General features: G+C 42.5%; 2 protein-coding genes and 1 pseudogene across 2 annotated transcripts; 1 reads left to right on the top strand and 2 right to left on the bottom strand.

Moving 5' to 3' along the window:
• Positions 1 to 150: 150 nt before the first annotated feature.
• On the top strand, positions 151 to 12057 carry LOC146610204 (tetraspanin-2-like). The gene is made up of 8 exons (XM_085344022.1): positions 151 to 345; positions 6433 to 6535; positions 8480 to 8577; positions 8678 to 8752; positions 8831 to 8914; positions 9028 to 9084; positions 9180 to 9263; positions 9349 to 12057. Exons 1-8 carry the CDS (start codon positions 277 to 279, stop codon positions 9412 to 9414), a joined length of 636 nt encoding a protein of 211 aa, XP_085200148.1. The 5' UTR covers positions 151 to 276; the 3' UTR covers positions 9415 to 12057.
• Positions 11884 to 16670, bottom strand: LOC146610203 (mitochondrial glutamate carrier 1-like). The gene is made up of 9 exons (XM_085344021.1): positions 16575 to 16670; positions 16061 to 16186; positions 15756 to 15811; positions 15163 to 15253; positions 14970 to 15088; positions 14670 to 14865; positions 14409 to 14566; positions 14235 to 14310; positions 11884 to 14116 (listed from the first exon to the last, which is right to left on the bottom strand). Exons 1-9 carry the CDS (start codon positions 16595 to 16597, stop codon positions 13957 to 13959), a joined length of 1005 nt encoding a protein of 334 aa, XP_085200147.1. The 5' UTR covers positions 16598 to 16670; the 3' UTR covers positions 11884 to 13956.
• Positions 16671 to 17781: 1111 nt separating this feature from the next.
• LOC146610202 (follitropin subunit beta pseudogene) lies at positions 17782 to 18501 on the bottom strand (annotated as a pseudogene).
• Positions 18502 to 19415: the final 914 nt, after the last annotated feature.

Below are 19415 nucleotides of genomic sequence, written 5' to 3'. Positions count from 1 at the left end.
ACCCTCTGCATTATTGAAAGGGGCGGTCTGGAAAGAGTCTAAGCGGATCCTGCAGTGTGTGTGTGTGTGTGTGTGTGTGTGTGTGTGTGTGTGTGTGTGTGTGTGTGTGTGTGTGTGTGTGTGTGGTAGAGAGAGAGAGAGAGGCTACCGTGACAGCGTCTCTTGATGCTGAAGCGCTGTCGCAGTGGGCTGAACCGCTGTTTCTTCTTTGTTCCGTCAGGGTAACCATCTGAGTATTTTACGGAGATAAACAGAATAAAGTGTCATTCAGTCGCAATGGGGAAGGTGGAGGGAGGAATGAAATGCGTGAAGTACCTGCTGTTCGTGTTCAACTTCACATTCTGGGTAAGTGGATGTTTTCGGTTCCGGTGCTGATGAGATGCAAGTTGCGCGTAAATAAACGACGAGCAAGTGCAGCAGTGCGGAATAGCAACTCTCACTCCGCGCGGCAGACTTTCGCGTCCACGTGGTGTTTTAGCGGTGATGCAAAGGCGCTTTGCGGTTTTCACCCACGAATATCTGCTTTGTTTAGTTGCTTTCCAGCACGGGTTTGGGCTGTTCTGCGTGGCGCTGAAAGGGTGACAGCTAGAGGTTTTTTAGTTTTGGCTCTCCGGTCTCAAATCAGATTTTCCACAGAGGAAAATCCCGCCCCCCTTCTTCTTCCCGGGGAAGCGTGTTTTTGAAAGGAAGACTGAATGAAAAGGCAGAGAGGGACACAGATTGAGACACAGCAGCGTGGAAAACAAGCTGAGCTCTTTGCGCTCTGTGCTGTATTTCCTCATTAACACAAACTGTCAACTGACTTGTAATCAAGAAAAGCTCTGCTCGCACTTCTGTTTTCTTTACAAGCAGCACTCAGAGATAAACTCATGCTACTCCAGACAGTCAGGTGGCTGCCAACGATGGATATACGTCGGTGTGTTATTTTGTCTTGTGCACATGCTTTCCACACGTGAATAAACCTCACAGGTTTGGCTATTCATTCCTTACAGATTCTTTGTGTGACCGTGAGTGTTGGGCTGCACTTTGCCTTTATTTATGCCGCTGTTCACACTCACCACTCATGGACAAGTTTCTTTGTGTGTGTGAAAGAGACTTTTCCAACAAGCATCTGTGGAGTGGATCAGCGCCCTGTGAAAGGATCTATTGTGACAGTGGGACAATGGCATAATTTCAGGCTGCTGCTCGAGCCCTGGCTGCTCCTGCTTAGCTAAGCAGCAAAGCTTGCATGAGTCCCACTTCTCCTACGATTGACTGGTCCCACCATTGGCAAACTCCACTATCCCTGGCTTGATGGCACCTGTGAGTGGACACTTGCATGCCGAGGGGTAAAAATGAGAGATATGACAGGGTGAGAAAGAGTTAGCCATCCGATAGGCAAGAGTTAAAGATTTAGAGATGGAGGATGTACAGTGAGGCAGACAGTGAATGTGACAGAAGAGAAAAGGGTCACTGGGAGATTGCGAGGGATAGTGTGTGCGTGCTCACATGGTGTAAGAGGGACAGTTGGCTTGAATTTGACCCAGATAAAGACAGAAAACAGATCAGTATGAGCGTGTTGGAGTGCTCTGTGGATGAATGCCGACTGCTTGTGTTACAAATGAAAAAATGAAAACAGAAACTATTCTTCATTTGCAGTTTTTAGTCTGCTTGATTACCCACCACTCATAATCGTTGCACGCCAATTCCCGCTGGGCCGCAGTCCTCTCTGTTGTTTATGGAGTGAGTGATGAAGAGAAGGGAATGATGAAAGCAAATAGGATTTCTTTGAAATCCCCTCCTGAGCCCCAGTTGACGGTTGAACACTAATACTCTGACTGTAGACCGTTAAACAGAAAATAAATCGTTTTTTTACCTCAAGTATATAAAGAGTGATATTACTGTAGTTATACACATGAAACACACACAGACACACACTCCAGCTCCCACCATTCGGGTGAGATGAGATTCCCGCAGAACCCTGTTAAAGAAAAGGCCACTGATTAAACGCAGGCCAAGCTATTGTGTATATTTCACCATATTTCTTCTGTAAACAGACCATCAGTACCTCGCTGCCTTGTCTGCTCTGTGTTCTTTGCCCTATTTAGTAAAAAATTAAGCCAGCAAGGTAAACAGAAGGCTACAAGGCAAACACTGTCTCAGAGTGTTGTGCACAAAAGGTGCAGTAGGAAACTTTAGTTTACCGGTTATCAGTCCAACAGAAAATAATGTCCTTGTTCTTGTGCAGAGATTATCATCTTAAAAAGGTCACACATGTGCTTGTAATCTTTTCTTCCACAGTTTCTCAATTTGTTACAAATGATACCATTTATCTGATGCAGTCAAACTGCAACGTTGTTACTTATGAGTCAGCTATAGTGACACTGGGTATCACATTGAGGGAAAGTTTTGTTCTCCTGTTTTTACATCTAAAGAGCATCCGATGCAATTTCTAAATAGAGTAGGATCTAAGTATGCGCCAGCTGCTTTTTCACGGATCAAACATATCAAACATTTTAATCTGCATTCTGTAAATCGTGGTATAAATTAATACAAAAACATATTTTTCCCACAATCAATTAGAAAGGAAGATTTACTTTCTTTCTAATTGAAAATGAAAGTGCCTGCTGGGGAGAGTACCAAGTCTTTCACAGAAATGAAATGACCTTATCCAAAGCAAATGAAAGCCACAAGACTCATAAAGTCAAGATGTAACAGTACAAAGAGAACTGAAACAGAACTGAAAAACCCTGCATGAATACAGTATTTAATGCAACCAAACCAACCAACTAAAAGACAAACAAAACAGAGCACTGGGGTCATGTAGGACTTTTAACACGCATGCAGCAGAACAGGGTAAGAGTACGCTAAAGGGACATCACTTCAGGAAACATTCAAATGTCAGCTGGGATAGTTTGCAACTCTTCAAGCCACCCTATTCTCAAACTGCTGAATTAAGAAAATTGATGGATGGATGGAAAGTAAGTGGCTTATGAACCTAAAGGACACGAGATCAAGAAAAACTGGTATCCCATGTTGACACGTTGAGTAATTAATTCCCTTGTAAATGTCAGACTCCACTGGCTCCAGCTCACATAATTCTTGTATGGCATCATGTTATTTGACATTTTTTGTTTGCTTTCCTGCTGCCACTTCAGCTGGAGCAGGTTACTCATACTTTGACCGCTGTCTGGATACATTTAGAAGACATTGTTTTGAAGATTTCTGGTAAAAAGCCTAAAAAAACACTTTTTGTAGATGTGTTTCACTCCACCAGCCCCGCCTGTGGCTGAGTACAATAGCATTTACTCCACCCATAATTATGTCGCTCCTATTTACACTTTGCTGCTGCCCATCATTTTTAATGTGCCCTTGCTTCTGTTTTTTCCTGAACATGTACCAGACAAAAGACTATTTTAAAAAAAGCTTAACCAATTACTGCTGGATTTGAATTGTTTGAAAGGGATTTTTCTTGTTACTTTTATAAACTATTTTTGGTTTAATATACAGTAAAGCTCTTTTTTTGTCTGAACTAGAAAGTGGATAATGCCACAGACTGTCTGACCAAGACCACAGCCCTGTGTCAGCTCAGCCCCTGTTTTCATGGAAATTCCCCTCACAAAAACACTATGTAACGGCACTTTTAAAAAGCAGGCCTTAAACTGTAAAAGAACCTCAATAAAGCTCCAATACCAAGATTTCCATCCATTCCTGCAAATATCCAGACATAAAATGTCATGGTCCTGGGTCGTTGACCCAGCGTTTTGTGTTTTGTGACTATTTCCCTCTGTTCTAGTTATTCTGTGTCCTCCCCCCTTGTGTCCGGTTCGGGTTCTAGATTTCCTGTTTTACTTTGTAGGTCTGTGTCTCGTTATGCCCATTAAGTTCCAGCTGTGTCCCCTCCTGTGTGCCATTTCCTCATTACCTGGTGTGTGTATTTATAGTTGGTGTCTGCCTGTGCTCCTCGTCGGCTCGTCTGCGTTCATCCATGTATCACTGCGTTCCTCCGTGTAGCTCTGCATTCTATGGTGTTTCGTTCCTGTCTCTGCGTCTCTCTGCCCCGCACCCCTTTTGTATGGTCTCAGGTTTGTCTTTAGTTTCTCCCAGTTTAGGTTTGTAATTGCTCATGTTGAGTTGCCTGTTTTTGCCACCACCACCACCTTGTAAATAAACATCACTCTGTCATCAGTTCGCTGCATCTTGGGTCCTCCTTTTCCTCCACACCACACGGCTCCCTCCGCCAGCCGTGACATAAAAGGCATTGGTACTGAAGGGGGGACACAGGGAAAAACTGGTGTTTTGGAGACTTAGGCTATACAGAACACACCCGAGAGATTTTAATACTCTGAACAAAATGTGTCCGTAGTCTGTGCATGCAAGCAGAGGAGTCTTCTAATGACTTACTCCCTCCTTTTCTCTCTCCCATCCCTATTCCAGTCTCTCTTTCATTGTGTCTGTCAGTTTCCATCCTATTGTGCACTAATGCATATAGTCACAGGGAGACAGTGGGTCTTTGTCCTTTGGTGAGATTGGGAGGGCAAGGCTGCGATGAGGTGGGGTTAAAGAAGGGGGGCTACATGGGGATAATCAGGGGGTGGTAGCAGAAAACAAGGGAGGGGTGTGGCAGGGGAGTTGGGGGGAGGGGGGGGTAAACCAGGGGGATATGAAAGCAGAGAGGGTATTAATGGGACCTTTGGGATATTCCGGCTCATGATGGGAATGCATTTAGCGTGGCAGCTATTGACTGCAGTGTTTTGAAATGTGATTTGGAAAAAGGCTTTTAAATGCAATCACAGCAGTAATGAGCACAAACCTCGTTCAACCTCAGAACCACCTGCTCTTCAAAACAGCCGCAGCACGATCTACAGCAGCCCGAGACGGCCTTGCTCTTCCAACAGCACTGTGTGCATATCCACAAAATCCAGTAGGAAGCAGTAACCGCTTCACATTTTGCACCAACACCATCGCACCAGGTGTTCTGACAAATACCACCGTTAAATAGATCCAGAGCCCCTCTCCATGCTAATCCAGCCTGGTTCAGTAAGTCTGCAGATCCTTTACTTCGCTGTGCTTTATCACTTTGGACCTGCTAATCCTGAAACCCCAAGAGCTCAGCTGTCCCATACATCACCACGCATCACACTAAATCCTCGATTCGGGGGGAAACCGGCTTCCCAGCACCTGTCCCATTCCGATGCTTTACAGCTGAGCTGCTGGCTTCACTTTAAACCAACACTGTAAAATTCAACCTGTGGAAAGAAAGAGGCACAGGAGTCAGCAGAATAAGGGGGAAGATTAGATATACAAAGCAAAGAAATGGAAAAAAGAGAGAGCAAAGTAAACAAAAGCAGCATTAAGATGGAAAAGTTTGTTTTTGTCTGAATTTGGCAGCAGAGCTTCTTTCTCCAAATAAATTCACCTAACAGAGCTTGAGGACACATAAACAGACACACAAACATCGGTCTACCTAAATTCTAGAACTAGGATGCCAAGAAACCATGTGACTCCTAAATACTCACAATTTAGACAAGTCGTTTTATTTCTCCGTGCACACAAACACACACACACGTATCGGTGCTGTTGTTTTGAAGCTCAACATGAAGGTTTTTAGACTGGATTATCCTCAGGGGGCCGAGCGATCATTAAAACCTCTCTATACTGATCTGTAAGTGGAGCATCCACAGTGACCCCTGCTACTCACATCTCTGTAAAAAGGGGAAAATACATACAGTTGAAGGTCTTTGCAGCACTTATGGAACACGTTCTTGCTGTGTAACGCTCCCTGAAAGTAAGAGGCTTGAGTATGATTTTGTTTAATGCATAGTAACAGAGGTTTAGATGAAGGAAAATATGAGCGACATGTAACCACATTTCCAAACAAACAGGAGAGCCTGTTTAAGCTCAAGGTGCCACAGTGCTGCACACAGCCAAGCTGGTCATTTTCTCCCCACTGGGAAGCCAGTGGTCGTTAAAGGGTGTTTCCGTGTTACGTAAGATGGCTTTGCTCTGCTCCAGGGCTAAAATGCTCAGATGATCCACCCTTAATGTGGACAGACATTTTCACACAAAAGTGTGACACGTTTGCCTGTCTGCTCCTTTAAACTGAATCTATAAAGAGGGTGAAGGGATTGTTGTGTCTTTCAGGAACACCAGCAGGAGGAAGGAGAGAGCCGGTTTGCAAATGGAAAAAAAAAGTGCTGGGAAAAAGCAGCGCTTTTGTGATCCTGGCTTAAAACAGTGACCGAGATCAAGAGAAAAGATAGTATTTGTATGAAAAACATAGTTCAGTGTAAAATATATCCAGGAGTCTGCTTATTTTTGCAACTCAGTGCATTAAATGCATCTGGTATTTTTGAGGGTTTGGTTACTATTAAAGCAGCACATCATTGTCAGCTATTTTTTATCATTTATTTATATAGAGAGTATGTCTCCTCTCGTTCTTTCTCCACCCAGCTGATGGGCTCCTTCGTTCTGGCGGTGGGACTGTGGCTCCGTTTCGACCCAGAAACTGTTTCTCTGCTCAGCGGCGATAAGGCACCAGATACCTTCTTCATTGGTGAGCACCACAGCGCACCTTCGCTCATCTTTACAGCCAAGTCTGGCACGTTATAATTGTGTAACAATACGCCGAACCACATCCAGCACAATGCTGTTGATTTAACACATGTGTGGGTTAATTCACCGCAGGTTTTGGTAAAAGCTCTGTAAAACGCTTGTTGTCAACTGAATGTGATGAATTGTGTTTTCGTCACCACTGGGAGTTGTTTTTCTAGTAAAGTCCGGTTTGGGTTTGGGTTTTAAAGAAACGCAGCTGGGAAATCACTTTAAATGGGTCAAGGGAAGGTCTGCTGTTTCTGTTAACAATTAAGCTGAATATTAGGAATAGAAATGGAGAAGTAAGGCAGGAATTGTGCCAGTTGAGTGGCTTGTTTGATAAATGTGCATTAACTTATTAAAGCATCAAATGTTCTCTCACACTTTTTAAATTAGCAAACTTTCATGCTGGCGATGAGTGGGAATAACAGGAAGTGACTGTGGTGCAGTGTGAATACATTAGTGGACTCGCACGGGTGTGCACCACCTTTTAATCGGTCAATCTGCCCAGATGGAAAGAAAGAGGAGGAGGGGAGAAATATATGGACAATTAAAGAGAGTTACATCATGCAAATGGCAAACCTTTGAAGCAAAAATTGGACATAGCATAATAATAAAGTGCTGAATGTTGAAGGGGGGGAGAGGAGTGGATTTACAAGGGTTTTCATGAGCTGAACACATAGTTTGTGTCATACTGAAGATATTTGTGGTTTCTTTTTAGGAAAAGAGATGCTTCTACTCTTGACTCCAGTCCAGCTAAACTGCTTTGGGGGATAACATGGTGTAATGGTAGACTACCTCTGGGAGAAATATTTGCTTACAGAATCCTGTAACACTGTTAAGGCATTTCAACACTTCTGCGAGAGTGCCTGTGAACTGAAGTCAGACGTCCATTGGAATTGACGGAGTGGGTGGCCCCTGTCGGGTCCTCTGAGCGTCTAGTGCTACACATGGGTTTGACAGCGAGCGCTGTACCCACAGCTGAGCACCCTCAACAGTTGCTAGGGCTTGTTTCCATAGCATCAAACCCACACAAAACTTTCTTTTTAGTTGAAAATTATTTTTAAGATGGAAGATAAAATAAGTTGGGACACAGAGGAAAAAAGGAAAATCTGATTTCCAGTATTTTCTTTCTTTCTTTCTTTTCCAAACAACAGTTTTGTTTAGCTTGTGGCGCAGTGCGAGCAGCAACATCACTTGTCACCAGATGGAAGAAGTTAAAAGCTAATTAGCCATCCTTAACTGACAGCACATTTAACACCTCCTGCTGTCAAAACTCTTTACAGGCAACTAAAGAAAAACCTGCAGGGTTACTGTATTGCACTTTGAGAAACCAGACCTCTCTGTCTCACTCTGACCTGACCCCATATAACATGAGAGCACCCTGCCTTAAACTACCCTCTGTGGAGCTGTTGCCTCACAACAGACCCCACTTGCATGAGATTACATGGAGCGGATCTGTTGAGTTCCTCCCTACAGACCAGCCCATGATGCACTGTGTGTTTCCTAATGAGACACTGAATGGTTAGCCAAGGGGCATGGCATGAAGCATCCACTCAGACCTCCCTCTAAGTCAGGCTTTTGCTATTAAGGGTATTTACTGAGGACGCCATTAAAGGGCACAACAAGAAGGGCTACTCTTAAAAGGGGATGTGGCCAAGCACCAATTTACACAGCAAACAGTACAATCAGAAATTATAATGCCTCTGTTTGTTTTCCTTGGCACTACGACTAACTCAGATTACAATCCTAGTCCTATGCTGCCCCCTTGTGGTGACTCTGTAACATAACCTAATCACCAAAGGAACAAGATGCGGGGGAAAGCTGAGCGTGTTGACATGAACACAAGAAATCTTTTGTATACCATTCCTGTTCATATTAACAAGAACCTTTTATGTTCCTCCAGGTGTGTACATACTTATTGGTGCCGGCGGTCTGGTGATGCTGGTCGGTTTCTTTGGCTGCTGTGGAGCCGTTAGAGAATCACAGTGCCTGCTGGGTTCAGTGAGTAAAAATGCACACACATCATAAGCAAAACTCCAACTGGAATGCACTTTTGGCATTTTATACTTCCGAGTAGTAAACGCTTAATCCCTTTTTGCAGTTCTTTGCCTGTCTGCTGATCATCTTTGGGTCTGAGGTGGCAGCAGGAGTGTTTGGATTCTTAAACAAAGACAAGGTACGTTCATTGTTTCACTGTTTTTGAAAACTGCAAGCAGTACCAATAGTCCAAATTCACTTTTCTTGTCTTACACAGATAATTGAAGATGTCCAGAACTTCTACGCAAAAACCTACAATGAAAACAGCAACGGCACTTTGATCCTCTCTTACCAGAAAGTGGTACATATAGAAGAAAACAATTATGATCAACTACATATATGAGGAATCATTGCTTTTTTTTAATGCTCCCTATAATAGGCCTTGTCTTCTCATATTTTTCCTCCCATTTTAAGCTGAGCTGTTGTGGAACTATAGAAAACCGATGCCCCGATGCTGAAAAAGACACCCGGGTAAGACCTCGAGCAGCTCTATACAATCAGCAGAAATTAAATTGGTTGATATCAAATGAATGAGTCTGGTGCCTTACAAAACATCTCCTCTGCAGGACTGCGAGACGGGCATCAAAGACTTCTTCAACAGTAAACTCTTCATCGTCGGATACGTGGGCATAGGAATTGCTGGTGTCATGGTGAGCAGGGAGAAGAGAAAAGTCAGGAATGCACATACGTACGTGATGGCGGATAATAAGATGATTTGTGTTTGCTGCTCTACAGATCATTGGGATGATTTTCAGCATGGTGCTCTGCTGTGCCATTCGCAACAGCAGGGAGGTCATCTAAGACGGATCCTTGGCCTCTGCTCTGACCTGCTTCTGTATCCAGCCCGTAAAGACTGTACAGCAATTCGTATTAAATGTCATCTCCTGTCTGTCAACCACCTGGGGAGCCAGGAAGTAGAACATGTTCGAAACAATCCCTTTCCACTGCAGTGCTCATCCCCTCCCTTGTGCAATGATCTTTTGGTTTGTTTTGTTGCTTATTTATTTCCAGTCCAAAGCAAACAACCACAGTCGACCTTTCACAGCATTCTGGGAAGACTTTCACATATCAAATGGGAACAGTACAAATTCTATTGCGGAGCAGACAACCTGTCAAATAGCTTTTCCTAATGGCCACAAATTTTGAACCCACATACTATCACAGCAGTGTGAAAGCTTTTTCACACAGCCTTGACGCTGACCCCTGGGCTGTGGGAAACTTAAGCCTGAGGAAGCAATCTGAGGTGAAAGCTGCTGAGTTTGCTTATCTGTGCGCACAGAAACACACACACAGACACGCAAATACAGCTATGTTGTGCTACGTGAGCCCACGATCTTAAAAAAGATTTCTGCATCTCAGAGACCGTTTTGATTGGTTGGATCGGTGTGGAGCGTTACTCATGCGCGCTGTATTTCGATCCGGCAGGCATCCATCGGGATGCCCCATCACAGTGTGAGCGGACACTCCGTGAACCACTCAAACCACACAGGTTACACTAAATGACCAAAATCCAATGATCTTATTAAAGAACTCGTTCATATTTAGGGAAATCCACCTATTTGGTTTATTTTTAGAGTTAAGTGAACAGATTGAGGCCCAGTAAACATACATTACAGCCAGTTAGCTTAACTTAAGACAGTCAACATGTCGTCTCGTAGAAGAAGGAAAAATGTGTTCGCACTTTTTTTGTTACCTTTGGAAGGATTCAGTTTTTTTTCCATATGTTCAGTATTTACTCTCAAACAATTAAGTTTGGATGTAACTTCCTATTTAACAAATATGAAAGCAGCATTCATCCTGTCATGTGGCTCATGGACAGAAAGTGAGTGTATTTCTCAGAACTCTCATATCTTTGCAGAACTAGGTTACTTTGCATGATAATGTTCATATACGAGCATAATATGTTGTCTAATTTAAGTACTACATTCCCAAGCTGGTGTGTGCTGATGAGTTAGGCAGATCACCAAACTCCAAATTCCTCTATTGAGCAGGAATGAGCATGAAGGCTACCTGAAGAGTTACACAAATGTGCTTTTGCAAATCCAAAAGAATATATATTAACTTCATTTAAAAGCATCTTGTGTGGTCCAATGAAAATAATCTGTTATGTAATAAAGCGTCCCATCAGACACTGTATAGAAGACCCAGACCCAGCGGTCATGTTTACAGGCTAAACTATCCAGTCAGCTGAGAACAGGCACAGGTGGTGGTTAAATGTGCTCATCTAAGCCAGGCCTCTGATGTCTTCTCACTTGCGTCAGTTTTCTCTCGGTGCCTTAAAATTACACCATCCTCAAAAAGAAGCAGTAGAATAGTCTCTATATTTGACTCAGTTCATTAACCTCAGCGTGTAGGAGGGAAGGATAGACGACTCAGCCTGGGTTGTTTCCACCTATCCAGCTTAAATCAGGCCATTGCTTATTCTATAGGACGTTTTCCAGCAGGCAGGACAGTAGGATGTAAATATGTTTCTTTTTCTATTGTACATTGTTTGTGCTAAATGTGATAGTTACTATTTAACATGCTGTGTTTAGACAGATGTTGGCAGTAGCTGTACAGTGTAATAGTGGCGAGATTGTTTGTATCCACACAGCTCGAACAGCGTCTGATTGATGTGCCTTTCTTGAAGCTGGTCGGTGAGCTGAACGTAGTGAATAAATGTAGCAACAGCGTGCACGTTTGTAGACTTGGACTGCAGTTAGCTGTCAAATGTATTCGACGAGTAGCAGACGGGGCTCGACTCGTCATTTTATGGCGTGTTTCACAGTGCTGCGTTCAACTCGAGCTCAGCCAAGGAAGCTGACGTGGTGCGAGCAACGACTTTCCTGCCAAATATTTCAAAAGGCTTTTGGTACCAAGGAATCCTGTAACGAGGACTCAAAACAATCATTTTAATGCTGATTAAGTTCCAACAATCAAGCTGCGTCAGACATGCTGGTCAATATTACTATTCTTTGTTTTTTCCATTGCATTGTAATGTGGCACAAGCGATGACAACAAGTGAGACTTGATAACCACTTCAGGGTGCCAGGAGGCAGTGTTTACTCTGAAGACTGAAGCAACACAGGACTATCACCAGACTGTCACTTCAGAGGCACAGTTTACTGCTACCAAAGCCACCAATCTGTTGCTGTCTTCCTCATTTCTATTTGTTAGAGCAAATCTGGAGATGTAACACACTGTGCACCTCAAAAACTCTGTACACAGTCAAGCCTTTCATAGATGATTGTGTGTTAATTTATTTTGATACCATTCCAGGCCTCTCAGGAATATAGGTGTTTGAAGTTTAATAAAGCTTTTTGAAGGTTTTGTAGAGCTTCACGTGTCTGTCCTTCCATTATTGCATCACAGACATTTGCACAAGTGCACACAGGGAGGACATGCTGGTCTTTATTGGCCATTTCCTTTTGGAAAAGTGTTCAGTGGTAGTAGATTTACAATTGTATGTGGATGATTAAAGCAGATACAAGTTTATATATAAACTCTGAAAGCATTGACGTTTCTTTTTGCACATACACAGATTTAAAGTGTGTGAGATTGTTGTTTAATATCTTGGGATCGGTCCACACGTTCACGCAGGATGTCAGTGACACGCTCACGGCACACTTCTAGCAATTTCCATTAATGAAATCCATCTGCAGCATTTTCCTGGATGCGCTCTAAATGTAGCGATATTTTTACCTCACATCATGAGAAGTGCTGACACAGCAAAGCTCCTTTAGAAAATAAAATGCAAATAATTTAGAAGTTTCTAAATGCAGCACTGCACAATTTAGAAGCAATGGTGATCCCCAGGAAAACCAGTGAAATCTCCAGTGATTAAGTAGGTTTCCAGATTTAGTTGCATGAGTTTCATGTCAGAGGTTCACATTTCTGCACTTGATCTGTAAGGACAGCTGGATATTAAGTTAAAGGTATAGTTATGTGTGCAATCCAGCTGGCTCAAGGACTGCCCGGGGTGAAATTACCTCAGCACTGCAGCACGAGCACTTTTACTGCCAAAATCTGAACCACGCTTGTGGTGCATGTGTAAAGGAGCAGGGTAACACCTTTCAGGCCTACATAAAAACAAAATATTAAATCATCTGAAGTTAATTTGCTGCCTGTTTCCCATCAGCGAGTGATTACAGACTAACATTCAACACTTCAAGCCACACACACTCAACACAAACAACAGAAATAAACGCTGCATTTACAGACATTTATTCAGCATTTATGTATTTACAAAAAACTGCTCTAATTTGGCTCCACTTTGCACAGTTTGAGAAAACTGAAGAAAAACCTGCATATTTACATTGGTAGAACAGTTTAAATGACTTTAACCCATGAAAAGGTCGAGCAGGCAGAGAATCTATCATTACACTGTTTACTGCCTCTGAATGCCTAACATGTCATTGTGTGTGTGCTCCTGCATCTCTGACAGCTAGAAATCAGACAGACAACCACAACAGACTAAGAGAACATGGCTACATGTAGGTCATGTAGCACCTTTTTTCTTCCACGTTTGGTCCCAAATGCCAAATGAATCCATCAATAAAGTCTTTACCATTAAACAACATTTCCTTTACCACAAAAATGTGGTTCTCTAAAGTCAGCTGCAGGTGGCCTTGTTGGGCTTTATTTGCAGAGTTAAAAAACACAAACAAAAAATACACAGAGTTGTGTAGAAGAGACTCACAGTGAGCGCTCAAAACTAAAATTCACTTTAGATCAATCACAGTTGTGTACGTGGTGCGAGAACGGGGAACAGGAGACCTCTTAACCAAACGTTTCTTCTTCATCTTTTCTAAACCATCATCCCTAGCTGACAGAATTTGGGACGAGGTTATGCCCCTTTTTTATTTATCCTCTTAAAACAGGACGGAAGTGAAGTAAAAATGTTCTACCACTATTGTTTTATGCTAATTGGCACAGTTATGTCTCTTCATAACATTAAATACCATCACCTCATAGTTGCCAAGATAGAGCAGTTAGATGGAAAACCAGATTAGGGTTGCAATGAAAGGCAGGTGATGGAGTAAAGCTGAGAAAGCAGTGAATAGTCTGGTGCCCCTGAAGCAGAGCTCTGGGCAAGTGAGGAAAGCTCTGTCTCCCAGAAAGATCCAGTGAAGCACATAGACTGGTAAACTTCAACCTCAGTCTCTTAAAAAAAGAGATCTTCATGCTAAAGTCATATTTTTAGACCATTTTAAAATGAATGGCATATCTATGATCCATTTAGCATTTTACTCGAAACCTCCAACAATAAAGAAGGTACACAAAGAGCTGGATCCATTGCTACACTCGGGGCATAGCTGCTGTAATTTAATAAACCAGCAAAGGTTGGAAACAGCTTTTTTTTTTTTATGCAGAGCAGATGTTGTAGGGTGTGTACCCCAGCAGGAACTCTCCAACACCCACAAAGTACACAACCTGTGCAATGCCAAAGAGCGGGGCTATGACAAGGGCCCGGCAAGTAGCTCCCTTGAGGAAAGCTCCAGGACCCTCTTTTCTCAGGATCTTCCTGCAATTAACAAGACAAGCCCAGAATTAGTCTTTGATTTATGCTATCGAGGCCAAGCCAAGCAGAATGTTTGTTGGTGATGCTGAGAATCCAAAGCTATGATTTAAGCTATGTTCACCTGATACAGTCCACCACGCCACTGTACGTTTCTTCATTAGTTCCTTTTCTGAGTGACTGGAGCCTTGTTTTGACAACTGCATGAGACAGAAAATTATAAATTATGCAAATAATAAAATGATGTTCTTCTTTAAAATGTCACTTTACTTCGTAGTGCACCAAATGAGTCTCTCACCATCACAAGGACTGACAGCCACAGCGGCGATGGATCCAGCCAAGCAGCCAGACAAAAAGGACCAATAGAAAGGGACGGATGGGTCGTCAGATGAATGCTGGCCAAGCTGGTGCACATGTGCAAAAAGAGGAAAGTACACAACAGAGAACGGGATGTCCCTGAAAAGATAAAATACAAACAAACATGTTTGGATTGATAGACAGAAAGATGTAAAACTGGTTGATTAAACATGTGATATGGCAATACATTTGCACATCTCACCTCATCAATGTGGCCCCAAGACCCCTGTATAGTCCTGTAACACCCTTGGTCCTCAGCAGCTCTCTGGTGATCTGTATGGCAGAAGTTCGCATGGCTTGAGGCCCAGGGACGGTGTTATAGGAACGGCTAAGAACTGCGCTGGCCCTGCCCATCTTCAGAGTTGTTACAACAGCGGGCATCACTCTCTGCTGGGCAGCTGGCAGAAACAGGAAATCTAAGTATTTTAGAGCTGAAACACCCCCAAACACCAGTTTTGTTTGGGGGTGTTTGCAAATGATTTGCAGATGTAGATGGTTTTACCTATCCTGCCTGCATCCTGCAGCTGGATCTTGAGCATCTCCATGGGTGTGGTGACAATGACCTGGCACATCCCCGCACAGCATCCCGCCAACATCTCCTTGAACACTGTCAACTTACCACTAAGGACCCAAACACGTCGATTAGATAAAAAATAAATAAATAAGAATGACACTGGATGTTAAGTGCTACTCACCCATCTTTGCTCAACATGTGGCGAAAGAAATCATTAGCAGCTAGTTTGATGGCTTTCTCTGGGGTTACCAGGGTTAGATTTACTGCAGCACCTGCAACAACAAACCTGCTTGTGACAAACTTCCTCCTAATGAAGCAAAGGTGCAGACTTGCTGAAACATATTAACTCATCAGTCTGACAGCACATTTTCCAGTGCAGGAAAACAGGAGTATAGAAACTATCCTGACTGTAGGAATGTGCAAAGCAAAACGGAAATGTTTAGCAACAGAACAAAATAGCCTGCCACTAAGCTACTGTGACACAACTGACTGCATTTTTCGCTGCCTTGCACCAAACCATTAATGGGCCAGTTTACTCAGGCTTTGATCCAACACTGAATGTGACTCAGCATCTGTGCGTCTTATTAAATTACCCAGTCTGGTTGTATTGGTTCCACCAATTTCAAATAAGGTCAGGCAATTAAAATGTGTCATAGATCTCTTTGCTTTTACATATATCTGCCAATGTAGGTGATGGCAGTTCTTGCAAAACTAGATAAAGGACTTTGGGGCAAACAATCACTTGTAAAAACTGCAAGTATGGGCAAGTATTACCTCTGTACATGCCAAAGTAGCCCTCAGATTTAACTGTCTTCACTAGGCAGTCCATCCTGGTGAGAAACATGAGATTCACAGTGAAGGTTGTTATCATTCAGTGTAGCAGAATGGTGTCATTACAACATAAGTGTCACTGAAACATAATGATGACACAGCAACAAGAACAGGAACTTGCATAGTAGAAACAATAATGTATTCACACGCATTTTTAAGAAGAAGAAGCACTGGATTATGAAGATACAAACTATACTAGTGTTGTCGCAAACTATCAGTGAGTTTTCATTTGCAGGTGCCGGTCTTACATGTTCTTGTAGATTTGCTGCCCACTGCGCTGGTTCTGCAAGCGCGTCTTGGCCAAGTCGATTGGGAACACACAGGTGACTCCTACCATGCCTGCAATCCCTCCATTGATCAGTTTGGCTGGTAGACTGTACAAAGGCAAGTCGCAACAGACAAGGACATAACAATCATTCTTTTTCCCACCATTTCTGCAGTTACACAAAGAAGGGCGTTGACAGGCGAGGCGAGAAAACCTGCTCAAACTAAGCTGAAGTAATATGAAAGCAACTCATTATGCTTCTTGGTGTGTGACCCATACTAGTGTATCTCTTTGTAGAAGCTATAGAAAATAACTTGTTGACAAAGTAAAGCAAACAACTCACATATAACTGTAATAAAGTGCTACACATCGGCACAAGAGCAAAAGACAGGTGGCAAATTCTGTGTTTATTGTATAAAACTATTGGATTGACAAAAAAACAATTAGAACATGCCTCGTTCCTATTATCTCATCTAACTTGGTGCACAGGTCCGTACCTTATCTGTTGTTGCTGGGCCATGGTTCTTGAATTTGGTGAGTGCAGAAGTTGTTTTAGCACAGAGGGAGAGCAGGCTGAGAGTCCCTGAGAGACACTGAGCAAGGCAAGAGCAGAAATAAGCTCAAGGTGATATATATAGAGGAAAGTCCGGCCCTGCAGAGACAAGGATAAATTTGACTCTCCACCCACTGCATTACCAGCCAAGTTAAAATCAGGGTCAGTTACCCACCAACATCAAAGCACAATCCTAATATCCAAATCAAGGCAGGCATACACCCATCTGCAGTGTGTCATTTCAGATGAATCCAGCTCTTGTCTCGAGGCGTCTTGATTGCAAACATACACTCATACAATGGATAAAATCATAAATTAAAAAACAAACAGCTACTGCGCCTGATAATAACGTGTGATCTGAGTTAGAAAGTTAACTACATCTGCTCTGCCTAATTACAAAAGCTTTACAGTTTTTTGCTTTTTGGTTGTTTTTTTTAACCCGTCCTGCAACTTTTTCCCGGGTTGTTAAATTTATTTAGATGTGAAAGACATAGTAAAACATCGGAGCTGTATTCGAAAGAATCGTGGTTACTTACGGAAAAGAGCTGGGACAGCACGCCTTAAAATAAAGACTTTAACGCTGCTTCATATCCACCATCGTCTTGGTTAATAAATTAATGAATGAGTAGAAAGAGGAAGGAGACAAGCTACAGCTAGGTGCGCCTCAGACCTGACTTGGGAACCAATAAAAATTGATTCTCTAAAAACTGGGCGGGACAAACAGACCATGACGCAACATTTATAACCGTTTCTCTCAGACATCAGCCGAGTAATCCTGATATCTCTGATATGGTTCGTGCTGGCTCACAGCAGGAACCCATTTCCTGGAACCATCATTCTTGCTATTGTTAGGTATTGTACTGGGTCTGTTCATGGTCCAGTTTATTATTATCGCCACCCAACCCCCTAAGCTAAGCAGTAACCAAATTAGCCTTTTTTTTTTTTTATTTAATTTATTTTTTATTTGTTTATTTCAATGTTTTTATTGTAATTTCACACTTTTAGTCATAAAAGACAAAAAAAATCACAACTGTATTGCATGAACAGACTGTTTTATTGCAATATCATAATAAACTAGAGAACAGAACATGAGATGCACTACAATAACATCAACACACACAAACACGTAGTCATTTTCATTAATAGCTGAATCACTTCCGTGCAAGCGCGCTGCTGCTTGTATTGGAGTATTGTGAGATCTCCACAGCAGACTGGTTCTGTTTCTTCACACTGTCAAGTGTCGTGAAGCACTGATCATAAGGGATACGGCTGGTCCGGACGCAACGGTGTGTGCGTGTGTCACAGCGCCTACAGCTGCAGCAGTGGGCTGCGGGATAATACAGCTGTGGGTTGACATCCTTGGGACAACCAGGAATATGGGCAGCCCGGTACACCAAGGAAAGAGGAACACAGCTACGCTGGATCAAGAAAGTCCTCCCAAATCGTCCCCTCAAATTAGTGTCCTGGAAATGAGGAAACAAGGCTGATGACGACAATATTCAATGAGAACGGAACAAGGTGCCATTAAGATTTTTATATGATTAATATGTGAAAAATCCGCAGAATGTGTTACAGTTTGATATGTCATCATTACCTTCATCACATTTATTGTTGTCTCAAATATTCTCAAAATGTCCATCATACAGTTTGCTTAACCTTTACATCATTGAGTTTCCATGAAAAGTGTAACTGTGTGCAGAAGTTGTCACCTGGGTGTAACAATAGCCACTGCAGATGGTAGTGTTGATGGCCACGCACTGGGTGCAGTCTTGCTTCTCAATCCATAAAGTGTAATTCTTCAGCATACAGGTATACACCGCACCAACCATCAGCACACACAACAGCAAGGATTTCAATGCAAACAGAGGCATGCTAAATCTGTAAACACACACGAATGTACGGACAATTAAAGATACATGCAAGAAAACAGAATAAACAGATGCAATCAGAACGCTATCAATGCAACGTTTGCTTAGTTTCACGCAAACCTAAACTGAAGAGAAAAAAACAAACTGTGACATATGACCTTAGTGATATCTTGGAACTACAGAAGTGTCAGTTCATTGCAGAATCTGTTATGATGAGACGAGTTTGGTTCCCTCCTGTTCCCCTGGAAGTATCTGAAACTATAAAGGATGCCCATCCGCTTTTATGGAAACCTTAATCCACCCTGAGTGCCCCAGTAGACTTTGGTATACATCATTATTCCAATAATCGTGTCAATATCACTGCAGGTTGAAAATGCTGCCACAACATCTGTGCAAACCACAAACAACAAGTTATGCAACTCCAGCCCCGACCCTCAAACGTGTATGGCTGGGCAAAACTGATCCATGTGACTGATTCCACACGTTTTAGGTCGTGAGACGCGAAAGAGTCAAAGAATATTCCTCAAACTCAGTCTCCGTTTAAAAGTGCATTCAAACTTGTGTCAGTAAAACACATTGTAAGCTCCTCATTTAGCAGAGTGAACGCTCACTCGTTGTACTTAATGATGATGATGTTTGAGCAAACAAATCGTTTATAAAATGTGGAACTAGAGAAACAGATTCCTCTGTCTTTATGTTAAAAACAATTAAAGAAAAGTATAAAAGTTCCGAATAGAATCAAATGGAGACAAAATCAGAAATAATCTCATTTTACTTATGAATTCTGCTGTAAGTGTAACTGCTCATATTGGTTTGGCCTGGCTGATGCTGGGTCAGCCCGTGTCCTAAAAGTAAGGTAAAAAGGGTATAGCCTCTTTAGCTAAGCCATTAATGCTCCCATAATTCCCATCTGTTCT

This window comes from Diplotaxodon limnothrissa, linkage group LG20 (assembly GCF_057381915.1).
Source record: "Diplotaxodon limnothrissa isolate DT_005_m linkage group LG20, D_limnothrissa_male_GT1.1, whole genome shotgun sequence".
Lineage (NCBI taxonomy): Eukaryota > Metazoa > Chordata > Actinopteri > Cichliformes > Cichlidae > Diplotaxodon > Diplotaxodon limnothrissa.
Note: the sequence above shows the minus strand (reverse complement) of the source record. Positions and strands in the feature narration are given on the sequence as shown.

Coding starts and splice junctions, on each gene's coding strand:
- LOC146610204 (XM_085344022.1), top strand. CDS start 277: ATGGGGAAGGTGGAGGGAGGAATGAAATGCGTGAAGTACCTGCTGTTC. Junction 8,578..8,677: donor CACAGTGCCTGCTGGGTTCA/GTGAGTAAAAAT, acceptor CCCTTTTTGCAG/TTCTTTGCCTGTCTGCTGAT. Junction 9,264..9,348: donor TAGGAATTGCTGGTGTCATG/GTGAGCAGGGAG, acceptor GCTGCTCTACAG/ATCATTGGGATGATTTTCAG.
- LOC146610203 (XM_085344021.1), bottom strand. CDS start 16,597: ATGGCCCAGCAACAACAGATAAG. Junction 16,187..16,574: donor GCCCAGCAACAACAGATAAG/GTACGGACCTGT, acceptor GCCTTTGTACAG/TCTACCAGCCAAACTGATCA. Junction 15,254..15,755: donor CTACTTTGGCATGTACAGAG/GTAATACTTGCC, acceptor TTGTTGTTGCAG/GTGCTGCAGTAAATCTAACC.